Below are 18434 nucleotides of genomic sequence, written 5' to 3'. Positions count from 1 at the left end.
AAAATTAATAAGAGCTTTATTTTTAATCTGTTTGCATATGTTAAAGATATTTCCCATATTGAAAAAGGAATACCTTCCGATTGCGTGGTAAATATAATTAATTGGTCACATAAAGAATAAGGTACAAAAGAAGTAGCTATTTTCTTGAAGAGTTGCGACGTTTTGAGGTGTTTTTAGGAGTGTTTTCTGTTTTAGTGTTGTACCAGAGCTTCAGATTGAGTGTTGTATCAGATATTCGGATGTCAAATTTTCTCCCATGATAACAAAATTTATTTGGGACTCTTACATATGTGGACTCATTGGGTGTGGATGATGATTTTGAAAGAAAACTCATGACAAAAATGATATGAAATTAACAAAATAATAGGAAAACTACAATAAACCGTCAGAAAAAGAGTATTTATAAGCAAACAATAAGCAACGGCTAATTTCCAAACACAAAAACTAGCCGTTGAGCATCAAAATGAGTAATTTTATGTTATTGGTATTTGGTGAATTAAGTTTCTGAATAAGGGTATTTGGTGAAATAAGTATTAAAATAGGGGTATTTGGTGAATTTGAAAATTAGGTTAACGGAGGACTAACGGCGCATCATTAGTAAGGGTATTTTGGGTATTAAGTCATTTGTGAGGGGCATTTGGTGAATTTCTGAAAGTCGAGGGGCATTTGGTGAATTGCGCCAAAATTCGGGGGTATTTCATGAAAAATCCGTATATATAATGACCCTTTTTAACACAGTGACCTTTATAGAAATGCATTTCCTGTAACAACTAACTCAACTCCCATAAACATATATAGTGACCCCTTTTTAGCGCAAAGTGACCTTTTTAGAAATGCATTTCCTTCAACAACTAACTCAACTCCCAAAAACATATACAGTACCCTTTTTAACGCATAGTGATCAGTAAATAACTAATTAAACATAAATTTGCAAATATAGTGACCTTTTAGAATCATAGTACGTAACCCTATTCTACATATGGTTACCTTTTGGCTAAAAAGAATCACTATATCTCAACATAAAGAACCATTCTAGCCAAACACTAACCACATTGATGCACAAAATATATCCCCGAATAGTCGAATACATTGAAAAGGTGAAAGTATCTCCGTATCAACCAATTAAGCTAATTAATAGACCTCATATCAACATTTTTTTATTATAAAACAATAAAACATTAGTGTTAAAATTGAAAAAACATATAGTGACCATTTTACATATATAGTTACCCTCTTTTTTCACATAGTAACCTCAAATAAACTGCATATCACTGTAATGGTAGTAATAGTAGATAAACTGCACGAGCTTACCAGCCTTATGGGGAGATCTTCATTGCAAATTCAGATGGGTCGGGTATTCGGAGGCTGACCCATAATTCATTCGAGGATGGGACACCTACGTGGGGGCCTATGTTCTTGAGGCCAGTAGATGTGGCTCAACCAACAAAAGAAGCAAAGTGCTTGTTTGAGGACTGTCATTGGCTCAACATAAAGAAGAAATTGGGTATAAAGACTGCATCCGATGCATCAGCTGGAGCTCAATGCTAAGAACCAACAAGAAGGCTGCCTATGTATAAAAATGAGATGTTGTGACAATCTATACACACCACAGTTTGGAACTTTGCGCAATTAAACCCATGACAAATTGACAGAAATCCCCAAGTCAACACAGAAGATACTATATAACAAATAAAGGACACTATGTAAGAAAAGAAATAACGAGATGTATTAGCTTACGTCTCTGCACCAAATGCTTTAGTTTCAAAATCACCAATATTAGTAGGCACATTTGCTTGAACAGGACCACCATCACCACCTCGCTTGCGCTTTAAGTTAGAAGTAACCACGACAATAGACGTGTTGGCCTCTTCCTGAAATGTTACAGCCTTTTGCTTCTTCTTAATTGGTGGATTCCCTGGTTCATCGACTTGTTGCTGAACCACTGCCGGTTTACTCTTTTCTTTTTCATTAAAAGTTTCAGTGACTGCTCATTATCTACACAATACAATTAATAGAAATCAATGTTCATAGTAAATATTCCAAAACACCACTCTACTACATATAGTGACCATCAGATATAATATAGTAACCCATGTAATTATACCAGTTACAATTACCTCAATTATACACAATAACACTTAAATGGATAGCATAGTGACCTTTAAATTGTGAATTGGACAATGAATATTTCTTATCAGACCAATGAACAAAATCAACAAAAAAATGCATAGAAACCGTAATTGTGAAAAATAATAAAATTAAACCCTAAATCATGGCCACAAAACTTCAAATTGTGAATGTTTACAACGGCTAGCCATTATCAAACCAATAAACAGAGAAAATAAGCACAACATGCTTAGAAACCCTAATTTTGAAAATTAGGGAAGCAAACCCTAATTCGTGGCCTGAAAACTTCAAATCAAGCAAAAACTTGAAAAATCTCTAGTAGAATCACACAAAAAAAAGCATCAATTCGAGAAAATATGAACACATAAAGACTTGAAAAAGAAAAAAAACATGCGCGAATTAGTTGAGGTAAAATTGGTGAACGAAAGTTAAAGGAATTACAAAAAAGTGTAAGAAGAAAATAAACCTGAATGTGCGATTCAAGTAGGTGAATTACGGAGGTCTCTACGACCTCCAGATGAAGTACCTCCCTTGATTCTTGGCGACATTGATAATGGAGGAGAGAGAAATTGAATCTTGAAAGTGAGGAGAGTGAAATTGAAGCTTGAAACTGGTAAGAGAAATTGAAGAAAGAGATCGAGAGATGAGGAGAAGAATTGCAGAAGATCGAGGGAAACAATTTTGCGATCGATGAAGCTCAAGGGAAGAAGAAGATGGAGAGAAGGAGGAGAGAGAAAACAGTGAATGAAGAGAGAAAATATTGGACGAGTGAATGAACGAGGAAGCAGCAACAAAATTAAAATGGGCTTCCTTCATTCACACGTGTGAATGGAAATAGTAAGAGGACCACCCTTCTCTTTTGGGCTTGGTGCACAATAATAATAGGTGGACCAGGTTCATTTAAGAAAAATACTTTGTTTAATATGATGGTGGAACATATGATATACGGAGTATTAGATAGATTATTTAACTAGAGAGTAAGGTTAATAAATTACTAAAAATGACTAAAAAAGGCAAATGTATCTCTTAAATAAATACGGTTGGAAAAGGCAAGTGTATCCCTTCAATAAATACTGAGTAGTGAACAACTTTTATCAAACCTCTAAGTGTTACCAAATACATGTAAAAAGCTAGTCAATTCCGCAGTCAAATCTGCTAAACAAAAAGGTAATCCATTAACTGCTAATGCAAACGGTAAACGGCTAAACGCTAAGCTCTAACTACCAAACAGGGCCAATAGCTCAATTTTCCCATCTTTCTCATAGGTGAGTAAAAAACTCAAATCATCACCCCGATAGGCTTCTCGTAGTTATTGCCAAAAGACTGGTTTTTGGAAGAAGACATGCCATTCAGGTGTTTGGGTATTGAGACTTGAGCGAGTGCAGCGACCGTTTCAACACAAATACGGTATGAACACCAAATCTGGCATTGTTGTTCGAGCTTTTCTTCATTTTCATGGCGTTGGTTCTACCAGTAAGCTTCTCCATGTTTACCCTCTTTACAATTTCAATTTCAATTCCCCTTTTTCCAATATCCATGTTTGTTCCGTAATTACGCTTCTCATACTGTTCATGATGATGATGACCCCCATTTGTTCCTCAAATCTATGAGACATAATTCCAAATTAGGGTTTACTAATATTGACCACCCCCTTTCCTTCTTCCATCATATGATATCCTTGCGCCCTCTTCCTTCTATTGTTGATTTCTGTATGTTATTTACTGCGATGTTGAAAATGAAACCCCACCCCCCATTCTCCACTGTCATTTCTTTTTCTAGGCAGCTGCAATTGTTATGTCTCCGTCCAAATGATTATTCGCTGGACATTATGTCCAATTGCTACTGTCGTTTGGGCTATGTTCCTTTCGGGTTTTCCCTTCTCGCTAATCGCATTAAGTTTGGCTATCATTCTGACATTTTGAGTTTCAATACCCTAATCAATGGTCTTGTTCACTTTGATAAATTGGATCAATCTGTTAAGTTGTTGGATAAGATTGTCAAGCTTGGCATTCAACCCACATTAGTCACCTATGGTACTTTGTTCAAAGGCCTCTGCAGAACTGCCAATACTGCTGGTGCTCTCAATTTGCTTCGTAAGATGGAGTCTCATGGCCATTGCATGCCTAATGCTGTCATTTATAATACCATAATTGATACTTATTGTAAAGGCAAGTTCTTACACAAGGCCCTCACTCTGTTTACGGAGATGAAAGCCAAGAGCATTTCCCCTGATGTTGTCACTTATAATACCTTAATTCAAGGTATGTGCACTGTGGGACACTGGAAAGATGCTCAAAGGATGTTGACGGAGATGTTGGAGAACAATATAGTGCCTGACATCGTCACCTATAACACCTTAATTGACATGCATTGTAAAGATGGCAAGGTTGATGAAGCACGGGCTATTTATGAATCCATGACTAAGAGAGGTTTGGTTCCTAATATCATCACTTACAACGCTCTGTTAGATGGATATTGTTTACGTGGTGAGATGGATGAGGCAGAAAAGCTCATGGATTTGATGGTAAAACATGGCTGCAAACCTGATCTTGTGACTTTCAATACCTTGATCAGTGGGTACTGTAGAGAAGGAATGGTTGATGAAGCACAGTCTATATTCCAATCCATAAGTAAGAGATGTTTGGTTCCTAATATTATCACTTACACTGCTATGTTGGATGGGTATTGTTTATGTGGCCAGATGGACAAAGCAGAAAATCTTTTGGATTTGATGGTAAAAGATGGATGCAACTCTGATATTGTTACTTTCAACACCTTAATCAACGGATACTGCAAGTAACGGAATCTTGACAAAGCTCTTTGCTTGTTCCAAGAGATGCACCTTAAAGAATTATCTCCTGATATTTTCACATTCAACATTCTTATTGACACCTTGTGCAAGGACAATAGACTCACTTTTGCATGCAAGCTTGTTAAGGAAATGGAAACCCACAGACTGAAACCAAATGTGATGACTTGGAATTCATTACTCGATTGCTTGTGTAAAAACAGACATATTGACGAAGCAATGGCATTGATGAGAGGAATGGAGAAAAAGGGAGTGGTCCCCGATATTATAACTTACAATATCCTAATTGATGGGTTGTGTGAAGCAGGAAAACTTGAAGAAGCTTTGGATGTCTTTTCATCTCTCACAGATAAGGGCTTACAGCTAGATGTATATACTTACAATATTGTTGTCAAAGGACTTTGTAAAAGTGGTTCTCTGAATGATGCTGCTGAACTGTTACTTACAATGGAAGACAACGAATGTCCTCCAGATGAATGCACCTACAATACAATAATTAAAGGTTTTTTAGAAAGTAAGGATGTCAGCAAGGTGTTGGAACTTGTCAGCACCATGAGAAGCAGAGGCTTTGCAGCTGAAAATCACACCATTTCTTTTCTCGTTAGCTTACTCACTGATGGTGCTGTTAGTGATTTGGACAAGGCTTTACTTCGGAAGTTTTTAAAGACGTGATTATTTAGGTATTTAACCTCTAATTTCTCTGGTATAAAATCAATATTTTAAGACAAGAAATTCTTACCTTTATTAAAGTTGGAAGCCTTGCATATTTTCTTAGAATTTTTGTTATAGGGTCTTCTCTACTAACATGAGACTATTGCTGTTCTTTAACTTGCTTCCTCTAGTGATGTAGACCCGTGCCATGGAAACAATTAATCTTTGCTTGCTGCTTTGCCTTGGAATTGTCTTTTGTTATCCACGTGTTATTCAGGTGTTATACGAAAGCAATTTCTTAGCCTGAATTTATGTTCTACTACATGTGTTCTCTGTTTAGAGATGCGTCTGTTGTATGTTACTCTTTTACATTTTTATATGTGTTGTTCTAATGTGGTTAAACTGCTGCCTGTCCAGAGTTAATTCTCGTTCATGCGAGATAGTCTGGATAATCTTTTATTGGCACCTTATGAAGAACTGGATACTCTTGTACAACTAAAAGAGGCGGTTTCCGTTTTCACTGTTGGAGAACATGTTCATGGATCCCCTTCCCAGTTGAGTCATCTTTATCCTCTACAGAAATCACCTTGAAGAACAACAATCCTGATTTTTTGTGGAAGATTCAGATTTCAGAACCGACTTCTATAATGTACCCTGAATACTTTGAATAAAATCCCTTGCTCTTTCAACTCTTTCCCTATATTCTTTCAAGTGATTGGATTTGGCATTCCAAATGAAATTGTGAGCTCCTTGATGCTTTCCTCCATATGAAGCAATGGACTGTAAGTTACAAGCAGTCCAAAAACCGTATGCTTTGTCATAGGCATACGTTTACAGATCATTTTCCTCATTTCTTCAACCTGTTGTCACCGATAATTCATCATCAACCCCGGAAAATGATAGTACCAACAAGAAAAAGTCACCGAAGATTACCATTTATGGAATCAAATCTTGCATTCCTTTTTGCAGTACTCCTTCAATTTTAAATTCTCAAAAGAGTTGCTTGGAGTAATAACAATATATGGACATGAATTGTTCGTTGGAGTAAGCGGCAGAGCCGGAAATTGATGCTTGAATTCCCTTCAGCACTGCTTCTTCAACCAGAATGTTAAACATATTATTCATACGAAGCATGGAGTAATATACTAATATGTAGTATTATGAGTTGATCAAATGCCTAATTTAAAACGGAGGGAACATGGCCCTCAAAAGTCAAAGTTTAGAATATATCTTTGAAATGGAGTTGGTTAGACCTAGCAATTGAGTATTGCAGACCGGATCAATTTGGTTTAGCTTTACTTTCAGGTGGTTTAGGGATTCGATTTTATTGACAATCAGGATCAGGTTAAGACTTCGGGTTAATATCAGTTTGGATCAATATTAGGTTGTTTTATTCAAACTGGGTGGCTCGCTGTCCAATTAACATTTATATATTTGGATATTTGGGTTTAATTTTTGTCATAAATGATCAATTTGTACTAATCATATTATCTATCTTAATTATTATTACTACTAGTACTACAATTACAATTAGGGGCGATTCACTCCCTATTAAAAACTTATCACTGAAAATTATTAGATACATCCGGGTGCATCGTACACACATCGGTGCACCTTATATGCTATCAGCCTATGACAGAGCCAATAATTTAATGTTGGGGGAGCAAAAAAAATAAAAAGATATAATTATATTTTAGTATAAAAGATATATTTTAGTATTTAATATTATAAATAAGTTTTTTTTTTCCATGCTTACATACTTCCTCCGTTCCACAATATATAGATGCATCATTTCTCATTTGCACACTATACATCAATCAACTTTGACAACCCTTCTTTCACTGTTGTGTAAGAAAAAACATAGTCAAGAGAGATTTTGTTAAATTCGTATTAATGCAAAGATTCTAAATATCAACTTTTTATAATTTTTACTTATACGCATTTAGAGATATTAATGTTCAAATAAGCGTGTTGGTATACGTGCAATGAGAAATGATGCCTCTATTGTAAAACGGAGGAAGTAGTTACCTGTACTAATTGATCAGTCATTCACTTATCCAGTTATACCTACCCTTGAATCCCACAAAACTGCCTAAAAAGAAAGACCCTGGTATACTTTCCCTTAAAACGTCAATATTTGTATTCCGTAATTCTTAATGCCCTCGGCTCAATGGCAACAATTGCGGATTGATATTTGAGTTTCTATTCTGAGTTCCGCAGTTGAGTGTGGGAGGATGATGATGAACAAAGTTGGACCTGGATTTCCATTTCTATCTCGATTTTCCCAATTTTGCCATCTTCATCATTCTGGTAATCTTCTTCATCTTCCTCATGGGTTTGTTCTTTCTACTTTTAATTTCTATCCATTTTCATTTCAATCTCAGTTTCGTAATTACTCTTGTTGTTCGAATCTAAGACGCTATCATACTGATGACCCTCAAATGTTACTCAACTATGTTAGACAAAAATGCAAGTTAGGGTTTTTCAAGATTGATCATGCCCTTACCCTTTTCCATCATATGCAATCGATGTGTCCTCTTCCTTCAATTGTTGATTTCAATCACCTGTTTAGTGCAATGTGTAAGATGAAACCCAACCCCCCTTTATCCATTGTTATTTCTCTCTCCAGGCAGCTTCAATTGTTAGGTCTCCGTCCAAATGGTTATTCCCTTACTCCACTATTTTGGCCAATTGCTACTGCCGTTTGGGCAATGTTGATTTGGGGCTTTCCATTTTGGATTGCCTTATTAAGCTTGGATATCAACCCGATATTGTCACCTTCACTGCACTCATCAATGGCTTCATTCACACCAACCACTTCAACCAAGCCGTTCAATTGTTGGATAAAATTGTCAAGCTTGGCTTCAAACCAGACTTACTTGTCTACGGTACTATGTTCAAAGGTCTGTGTAGATCAGGCGACAATACCGGTGCTCTCAACCTTCTTAGGAGAATGAAATCTCATAGACATTGTATGCCCAATGTTTTAATATACAACACTATCATTGATAGCCTCTATAAAGACCGGGTATTGCCTCAGGCTCTCCACCTTTTCAAGAAGATAAAGTCCAAAAGAATTTCCCCTGATGATGTCACCTATAATACCTTAATTCGAGGTTTGTGCACTTTAGGACGTTGGAAATAGGCTCAAGAAATGTTGACCGAGATGCCGGGGAACAACATACAACCTACCATTGAGACCTACAACATGTTGATTGACATGTATTTTAAAGATGACAAGGTTGGTGAAGCACGGGATTTATTTGAATCCATGAATAAGAAAACTCTGATTCCCAATATCATCACTTACAACGCTCTGCTACACGGGTATTGTTTATGCGGTGAGATGGATGAGGCAGAAAAGCTTATGAATTCAATGGTGAAAGATGGTTGCAAACCTAATGTAGTTACTTTCACCACCTTAATCAGTGGATTTTCCAAGATTAGAAAAGTTGAGAAAGCACTTGGTCTTTTCCAGGAGATGCTGGTTCAAGGATTAATCCCTGATTTAATGACTTGGAATTCATTGCTAAATGGTCTGTGTAAGAATGCACAAACTGATGAGGCAAAAGCACTTATATCAGAAATGGAGTGTAATGGAGTGGTCCCAAATATTGTCACTTACAATATCTTGATTAATAGCCTATGTGAAGCAGGGCGCTTTGAAGAAGCGGTGTATGCCTTCGCATCTCTTCCAGCTAAGTGCATAAAGCCAACTGTGTATACTTACAATGCAATTGTGAAAGGGCTTTGTAAACTTGGTTTGCTTAATGACGCCACTGAACTGTTACAGATAATGGAGGACAATGGCTGTCCTCCAGATGCATATACCTACAATACGATTATTAAGGAGTTTTTATATAGCAAGAATGTCAGCAAAGCTATGGAGCTTGTCAGTACTATGAGGAGAAAAGAATTTGAAGCTAATGCACACATCACTTCCTTATTTTCTCGCTTACTAACTGATCATGATGTAAGTGATTCAGACAAGGTGTTACTTCAAAGCTTCTTCAAGTTCTGAGTATTACGTAGTTGGTCTTGATACGTACTATGAACTTCTACTTTGTATATTGCTGTCTTATCTTTGTTTAACTTGTGTCCTCAAGGGGTGTGATCAACTGTGTGATGGAAGTTCGTTTGTTTGTTTAACTTTGTAATGCCACGAGCATTGTAAATGAGGTTAACGCAGTTGTTTCACCGTGCTCTTCTGCTTATATATATACATGAAACTTGTTGTGTTTCTTCTGAGAATTCAAGGGAAGTAATAACTGTAAGTACTAGCCTAAGAAGGAAGCCCGAATAATCAAAGCCACACACACACAACTCGCTCCCAGTACTTCTCAGGTCAGTTCTGTGATTACATATTTACATATCTATTCCTCTTTTTGAATCTCTTACTAAATTAGGTTGATGGTGTTTAAGGGCTGTATTGTAAGTAAAAGAAGCTAGGTAGAACCTATAAAGAGAAGCAAGTTGAGCTAAATTAACACCAAATACGAGCAAAAGAAAGTAGTACCTACTTCGGTGTTTTAGGTGGGTATGAGTATAGAGGAAGAATGTGTGGAAACCAGTTGAGCTAAACCTTGAAATACACAACACTTCAGAAATTAAAACACAAAATGGCTTTCTCTAATGTCATTCTGCAGCACCCAGATTGATTGTTCACTTGTTCTTCCACATTACTTACCACAACCCTTTCCGTACAAGACCTGAAATTGCCTTGAGGTTGCCATCGCACTCCGGGAACTTAGCGGACACGCGCAGGTACATGTTGAATGACATTTTCCATGATTTTAGACTCAAATGAAGTGATGAATATTCATTACGAGTACATGAGGTAAAATGAAGAGTCCGAGTAACGGCATAGGATTACAATCATGTTAGTTTCAACAAAAATTTTCCTTTTCCTTATCCAACCCGCCCAATAACCAAGTCTAACAGAGAATAAATTAAGGTTGTCAAACAAAGTTTTCATGTCGATTGTAGTTGTGTTGGATGTGTATCGTAACAAGTCGAGCTAGTTTACTTGTTGTTTTGTGTTTGAGTCCGACCAATTTCAATCTCGGGCCATATTCGAAACTATTTTATTAAGAATAAGATAATAGATACCATTGATGAAGGAAATAATGCCCTTGGTCCAAGTATGCATTCTATGTTAAGTCTAATAAATGCGGTTCAGTATTAATTAACAAGTTAATAATTCAGTGAGATCAAGTGAGCTGAATGCCTAGCTAGAGGCCGCTTCAGTTCAAGTGGAATTAATGATATTAATCCACAGCTTACTCTTGACTGAACCCGTAGGGTCACACAAATAGTACGTAAACGGATCAAGTATTTAATGGCATTAGATACTCCATCTATGGATATTCGGAATCGACGGATCTTGGTTTCAGTGGGAGCTGAGATCGTCACAGGCAAGAAATGAATACTCCGGAAACGATGATATTGCCGGAAACGGAAATATGGATCGTATCGGAAATATAAATATTATCCAAGTCGTAGATGTTGCCGGAAACGGAAACATGGTACGTATCGGAAAATAATATCGGAAATGGAAATATTACCAGAATCGGAAATATTGCCGGAAACGGAAATATTGTCAGAATCGGAAATATTATCGGAATCGGAAAATAATTCCGGAAACGGAAATATTAAATATTTGTTCGAAACGGAAATTGATTCCGGAATCGGAAATATTAAATATTGTTCGTATCGGAAATGAATTCCGGAACCGGGAATTTAATCGGAAGCGTATCGTACGAATTAGCATCGGACGAGGCCTGCCGGACGAAGGCCCAGCATGAAGTCGGGCCATCGCCCAGCAAGCCAAACGCGCGCCCAGCCAAGGCAGCGCCTAGGCCCACCGCAAGGCAGGCCCAGCGCGCGCCTAAGGCCATGGGCCTCGCTGCGTGGGCTGCTGCTCGCACGCACGCATGGGCGGCCCTCGTGGCTGCCGTGTGTGTGTGTGAGTTTGTGTTCATGCACGATTCCTAAAACTATTAGAATTAGTATATGATTAAATTCCTATTCCTAAAAGGATAAATTAATTAATTAGAGTTCTTGTAGGATTCTAAGTTTAATTAATTCGTATCCTACTAGGATTCCAATTCCCTTTCCATAACTCTATAAATACGTGCCTAGGGTCACATATTTTCAGAGATTAATTCAAGTATTCAAAGTGAGTTTTGAGAGAAAAATTCAGCCACATTCCTTGCTCAATAGTGCCGAAAATTCTAGTACCTTAAGGGCGATTCTAGTTGGTCAATCTTAAGGCGGATCCGGACGTGCTGTGGACTATCTACGGAGGGACGACACTTGGAGTCCTAAAGACTTGTTCTTGTTCGGTTCGGGCGCAGCTAGGGAAGGCACGCAACAAAGAGTATGCATCTAAATTATGCTATATGATTATGTGTAAATAATATGTATTCCTGGCTTAATGGTTGTTTCCGCATGATTTATGTATTGTCATATGTATCATAACCTAACAATTGATGTCTTGGTTTAGAGGTTAAAACCGAGGGTATCCGTAAGGTAGATCATAGGTACGAATCCCTTTCCTTAATTGTAATTTTATATTATTCGTGTGGCACATTCGGACAAACTGTGAGTACTGCAGCCAAGATCTGCGCCCATTGAGCTACCATGTTCAGTTTTTGTATATACGAGGAGTACTTAGGTCGGGCTGTTAAATTGGGTGTTAAGAATGTGTTTAGGTCTTATTTTGTAACATTCAAATGAACACGAGTCGTTTTGGGATGTTCAATTTCATTTACAACTTTATTCATACTCCGATACTAGCATTATAAACTACTATGATATGAGTAATTGTCTAAAAAAGTTTATTCACATCAGACCATCAGTTTTCGACAATTTAAACTCTTGATCATACAATGTAGTTTTGAAATATTCATCAAGAATAATCCCCTTATTTGTTAAACGTAATCCTACTGAATAATATTTAGGCAAAATTGCTAAAAGGGACCTTTTATAGTCCAGAATTTGCGAGAAGGGACCTTTAATTTTTTTCTTTTTTGTAAAAACACACCTAAATGTAAAAATAATTTGCGAAAGACAAAAAAAAAGAATATTCAGGCATTGACTTTGACAAGCCGGCGTTGACCGTCACGTTAGAGTCATGTGCTCCATATTTTCTCTATATGCACCCCTTTTTCCTCCAAAATATCAGGGCATATACCACCACCAACCTGGAAAAAAAACGTTCATCCTTTCTCCCTCCTCTGTTCTTCTTCTTCCCCCCACCCCATGCTCTAAAAAAATTTCAATCTCTCTGCAAAATTAAGTTGAATAACGAATACTGCAAGCATCTCCATCAAGATTCGAGTCTGGGTACGAATTATCTGGTAAGAATTCCTTCTAAATTTTTGGAATTTGAAAGTCGAAAAATTAGGGTTTTTTCCCCCAATTTTGTAAATCAATTGAATCGGATGTTGTTGATTACTTGTTGCAGTAATTATGGCTCCATGGAATGAAGTGAAACGTGGGTGTGGGTTTCCTGTAGCCAAGAGGACTGCTTGGACTCATGAAAACCCGGGGAGAAAATTTATTGCTTGCAAATTCTACAATCCTGAAACTGGGCAAAGGGGGTGCAACAAATTTGATTGGCTTGATGAAGATATTTTTGAATGGCAAAGGGATGTTACTAATGTGCTTGTTGCTGAAAAACATAGGCTGTCCACTGATCTTGCAATTCTGAGGAACAGATTTGCTTGCATTGAACAAGAGAAGATTAGGCTAGTCGAAGAGGTTGACTGATTGAGGAAGAACAAGGGCATAATGATGGGTGTTTTGGGGGTCTGAGAAGGCTGGCTTGGGTCAGAATCAGCTAATGGGGATGATTTATGTGTGTGCAATTGTGTCTGTGTTATTTAGTTTCACTGTAATCAAGCTATTTGGGTAGATGGTAGGATGAACTTTGTTTAAGGAATGTTAGGCAATTAGAAGCTAGGCTTGGTTTAATTCCTCGTTGTAATGCCTTTATGTTTAATACATTCGTTGTTGTAATCAAACCATCGTGGTTTAGAATGAATGGAAAGTTTGCCTCCTTTATTTTGCCAAAATTATTTGTTTTGTTGGTATGAATCTTCCCGTATTTTGTTTCCATATTTTGTTCCCGTATTTGGTTAAGTTGATGTTTATTTTTGTAGCCGTCGAGTTGAATATATTGTGTCGTGTTTATGGTATGTTTAATATATTGTGTCGTGGTTAAGTTGATGTTTATTTTGTTTCCGTATTTTGTTTCCGTATTTTGTTTCCGTATTGTGTCATGTTTAAGGTACTTTGTTTCTTGACCAAAATGAAATAGACTTATATAAGATGACAAATTGGAGAGAAAGACACTTTTATAACTTGTCAAATTGACATAATCTTACAAAAGTAGTCAAAATGACTAATGTTGACTTTAGCATACCAAAGTTGACTTCAGTTTCATAACCAAAATAAGAGCTATAGACAAGCAAGCAGAGACAAGCAAGCAATCAGCAATTGTATTCATTTAACTTACAAAATACCAAAAACTAGGATTCCAACTGACTAACAACTAACCTATCTATTCTTGTTGTTGACTTGGGTTAAGTTGAGGAGCACCTTGGGAGGATTGAAACACATAAGGTTCTTGAGCTGCAATCTGACCAGCAAAAGTATCACCAGCAGGGGTTGAAGCTGCCACTGTTTCACCAGGTGGTGCAGGCATAGGACACTTAGGTTTGTAGTGTCCAAGTCCACCACATCTGCTACACTTGTTTTGCCTCTTTGCTCTCTTAACAGGCTGCTTGTCTTCATCCTCTCCAGCTGCCTTATGCCTCTTGTGCTTGCTTGGCCTACCTGGCATTTTTCTGTAAGGTGGAGGCAATGGAACTGGGTAGGGTGTTTGATCCCATTGGTTCTGACTAGGCATGCCTTTGAATGGTGGGGCATAAGACTTGGCATAAGTCTGAACATGATAGGCAGGGTGGATGAAGTCTTCGTAGTTTAGCCTCTTTGTTTGAATACATGCCAATGCATGCCAGCAAGGAATTCCCATAAGACTCCATCTGTAGCATCCACATACTTTGGACTGTAAGTTGACAACAAATGTGTCCTGGTCATGGTCCACTTCGAACTCATGTAAGTCAGCTTGCCTGATTCTCATGTTATGCACTTGCGTAAGACCTTGCTGAACCATCTTAACAACAGAAGGCATAATGACACCCTTAAATCCCTTCAGTCCCTCCCTTTTTGAATTGAATCTCTCCATGACATACCTCCTAACCCACTCCATCAGCTGTAGGATTGGTTTTGCCCTTGCCTCCCTCAACACATTATTAAAACTCTCACAACAGTTGTTTAGTAGCATTCCTGACTTAGAAGCAGTGCTAAACCCATGTCTAGACCAGTGAGCGATGTTGATGGCATCCAAGTACTTAAATGCTTCTTCATTCAGCTCTTTTATAGCTGCCATGTGAGTGTTGAAATGGTGCTTGCAACAACAGATGCATTGTGTTAGATCAATGTATAGCAGACAGACAGACATACCACAATATGCAGACTCAAAGAACAATATGCAGACAGACAAACAGACCCCAATATGCAGACTCAGAGAAAGAAAGTACAGAAAAAGAATACCTTTGTGGAAGATCTAGCTGCCTTCCAGAAATTCTCTTTGTACACAACACCAGGAAACTTGCCTTTGAAGTTAGCCCAGATATGCCTACAACAGTCTTCATCTTCTTCCCTTTCTTCCCTTTCTTCCCCTGCTACTTGCTGCAGTCCTCCTAAAGTCCTTTCAACTCCCTCAGTTATCTCATGGTCCACATATTTATGGAACAAGTCATCATCACTCTCATCTTCATAGTCACCCTCACTCAGCAAGACATCACTGTCAGTATCAGATTGACTCTCATCAATTCTCTCCTTAGTTCCTGCAGCATTTCCCTCACTCACAGTAGCTCTTCCTCTCTGTTCATTCTCAACAGCTGTCTCCTGATCTCCCTCACCCCCAGCTCTTCCCTCAACCACAATCTGATCAGCATTTTCAGCTCTCTCTTCACTCACAATAACTCTCCCCTCACTCACAGCAGCTCTCCCCACACTCACATCAGCTCTTCCCACAACTGATCTGGATCTATGCCCTTTTTCATGTTAGGTTATGATTCATATGACAGTTCATAAATCATGCGGAAAAACCATAAAGCCAGGAAACATATTATTTACACATAATCATTTAGCATAGTTTAGATGCATACTCTTTGTTGCGTGCCTTCCCTAGCTGCGCCCGAACCGAACAAGAACAAGTCTTTAGGACTCCAAGTGTCGTCCCTCCGTAGATAGTCCACAGCACGTCCGGATCCGCCTTAAGATTGACAAACTAGAATCGCCTTTAAGGTTCTAATATTTTCGGTTAGGTAGGCAAGAATATTGGCTGATTTTTCTGCTTAAAAATCTTAGTTTTGAATACTTGAAACTTGTTTGTAAATAATGACCCCTAGGCCTTTATTTATAGAGTTATGGAAAAGGAATCGCAATCCTAGTAGGATACGAATTAATTGAAATTAGAATCCTACATGAATTCTATTTAATTAATTTATCTAATTAGGAATAGGAATTTAATCACACACTAACTCTTTGTAGATTTAGGAATCATGTATGAGCACAAACTCTCACACACACACGGCAGCCACAAGGGCTGCCCATGCGCATGCGAGCAGCAGCCCACGCAGCGCGGCCCACGCATCCGTGGCCTTGGTGCGCGCTGGGCTTGTGGCGTGCGTGCTTGCTGGGCGATGGCCCGACTTCGTGCTGGGCCTTCGTCCGGCAGGCCTCGTCCGATGCTAATTCGTACGATACGCTTCCGATTAAATTTCCATTTCCGGAATCTATTTCCGATACGAACAATATTTAATATTTCCGATTCCGGAATTAATTTCCGTTTCGAACAAATATTTAATATTTCCGTTTCCGGAATTATTTTCCGATTCCGGTAATATTTCCGATTCTGACAATATTTCCGTTTCCGGCAATATTTCCGATTCTGGTAATATTTCCATTTCCAATAATATTTTCCGATACGTACCATGTTTCCGTTTCCGGCAACATCTACGACTTGGATAATATTCATATTTCCGATACGATCCATATTTCCGTTTCCGGCAATATCATCGTTTCCGGAGTATTCATTTCTTGCCTGTGACGATCTTAGCTCCCACTGAAACCAAGATCCGTCGGTTCCGAATATTCATAGATGGAGTATTTAATGCCATTAAATACTTGATCCGTTTACGTACTATTTGTGTGACCCTACGGGTTCAGTCAAGAGTAAGCTGTGGATTAATATCATTAATTCCACTTGAACTGAAGCGGCCTCTAGCTAGGCATTCAGCTCACTTGATCTCACTGAATTATTAACTTGTTAATTAATACTGAACCGCATTTATTAGACTTAACATAGAATGCATACTTGGACCAAGGGCATTATTTCCTTCAGTCTCCCACTTGTCCTTAGGGACAAGTGTGCATTTCCTAATTCCTTTGTCGCTCGATGCTTGCTCTTGAACATAAGGTAAGAGTTGTCATCCTTATTATGTCCAGAGGTGTTCCTCGGTTTCAGAGTTCAACTGATCAAATAAACAGATAATCATAGCCTATGATTCATCCGAGCACGGCCATGCATTTCACAGTTTCTAGCTCTCCGAGTGGCCTTGTACAACTTTTAAGCATCTCTTCCCGATTTATGGGAGGACAATCCCAATCTTGCGATCTTGAGATTAGACTTCGTTTGATAGGTGATTACCTGAGCGTTTCCTTTATAGCCTCCTTTTACGGTGCGACGGTTGGTCAACGTCAAAGCAACCAGTTCTCAAACAAGTAATCTCAAATCACTCAGGTATTGAGGATTTAGTGTCTAATAATTTAATGAAATTTACTTATGACAGACTTTCATCTCTTACAGTAAAGTTTCATAGGTCTTGTCCGATACTAGTCTTCCCAAAGTAAGTATCTATGCAAATGATTATGACATTGCCATGTCCACATAGTTCAAGAAACAGAACTACTAGTCATCTTGCATTCTAATCGTCTAACGTTTTCTATGCGTCCAATTTTATAGAAAACTCCGATTAGGGACCATTTTCAACCTTTGACATTCAAGTTCACTTGATAGACATTTCTTAGTCACAGGACTGGTCCTGACAGTCTATCTTGAATATATCGTCAAATTGAAGGGACTCATCATTTAATAAACCACAAATTAAATGGAAAAATGAATTCCTTTCATTTATTGTGAATGATTAACCAATAATGTTTTACAAAGATTTAAACTCTAAAACTTTAAAACATTAAACAGAGACATCAAAGCCATTCTCCAATATGCTTGATTTCCATAGCTGCAGTGTGCGAGTTGTGCTTCGCTTGCGGCAGAGGTTTAGTTAATGGATCTGATATGTTGTCATCAGTTCCAATTTTGCTTATCTCGACTTCTTTTCTTTCAACGAACTCTCGTAGAAGGTGAAATCTACGAAGTACATGCTTGACTCTCTGGTGGTGTCTAGGCTCTTTTGCCTGTGCAATAGCTCCGTTATTATCACAATACAGGGCTATTGGTCCTTTAATGGAGGGGACTACACCTAGTTCTCCTATGAACTTCCTTAGCCATATAGCTTCCTTTGCTGCTTCATGTGCAGCAATGTACTCCGCTTCAGTTGTAGAATCCGCAATGGTGCTTTGCTTAGCACTTTTCCAGCTTACTGCTCCTCCGTTGAGGCAGAAGACAAACCCAGACTGTGATCTGAAATCATCTTTGTCGGTTTGGAAACTTGCGTCCGTATAGCCTTTAACAATTAATTCATCATCTCCA

At 38.1% G+C, this 18434-nt stretch overlaps 1 protein-coding gene and 1 pseudogene across 1 annotated transcript; one reads left to right on the top strand and one right to left on the bottom strand.

Annotated features, from left to right (window-relative positions):
- Positions 1-3749: 3749 nt before the first annotated feature.
- Positions 3750-13641, top strand: LOC110792725 (pentatricopeptide repeat-containing protein At5g55840-like; annotated as a pseudogene).
- Positions 13642-13942: 301 nt separating this feature from the next.
- Positions 13943-15716, bottom strand: LOC110776517 (uncharacterized). The gene is made up of 2 exons (XM_021981075.2): positions 15209-15716; positions 13943-15062 (listed from the first exon to the last, which is right to left on the bottom strand). The coding sequence occupies exon 2, from the start codon at positions 15042-15044 to the stop codon at positions 14154-14156; it is 891 nt and encodes a 296-aa protein (XP_021836767.2). The 5' UTR covers positions 15045-15062; positions 15209-15716; the 3' UTR covers positions 13943-14153.
- Positions 15717-18434: the final 2718 nt, after the last annotated feature.

This window comes from Spinacia oleracea, chromosome 4, assembly GCF_020520425.1.
Source record: "Spinacia oleracea cultivar Varoflay chromosome 4, BTI_SOV_V1, whole genome shotgun sequence".
NCBI lineage: Eukaryota > Viridiplantae > Streptophyta > Magnoliopsida > Caryophyllales > Amaranthaceae > Spinacia > Spinacia oleracea.
The sequence above is the reverse complement of the archived record's forward strand: the minus strand, read 5'-3'. Positions and strand labels throughout refer to the sequence as shown.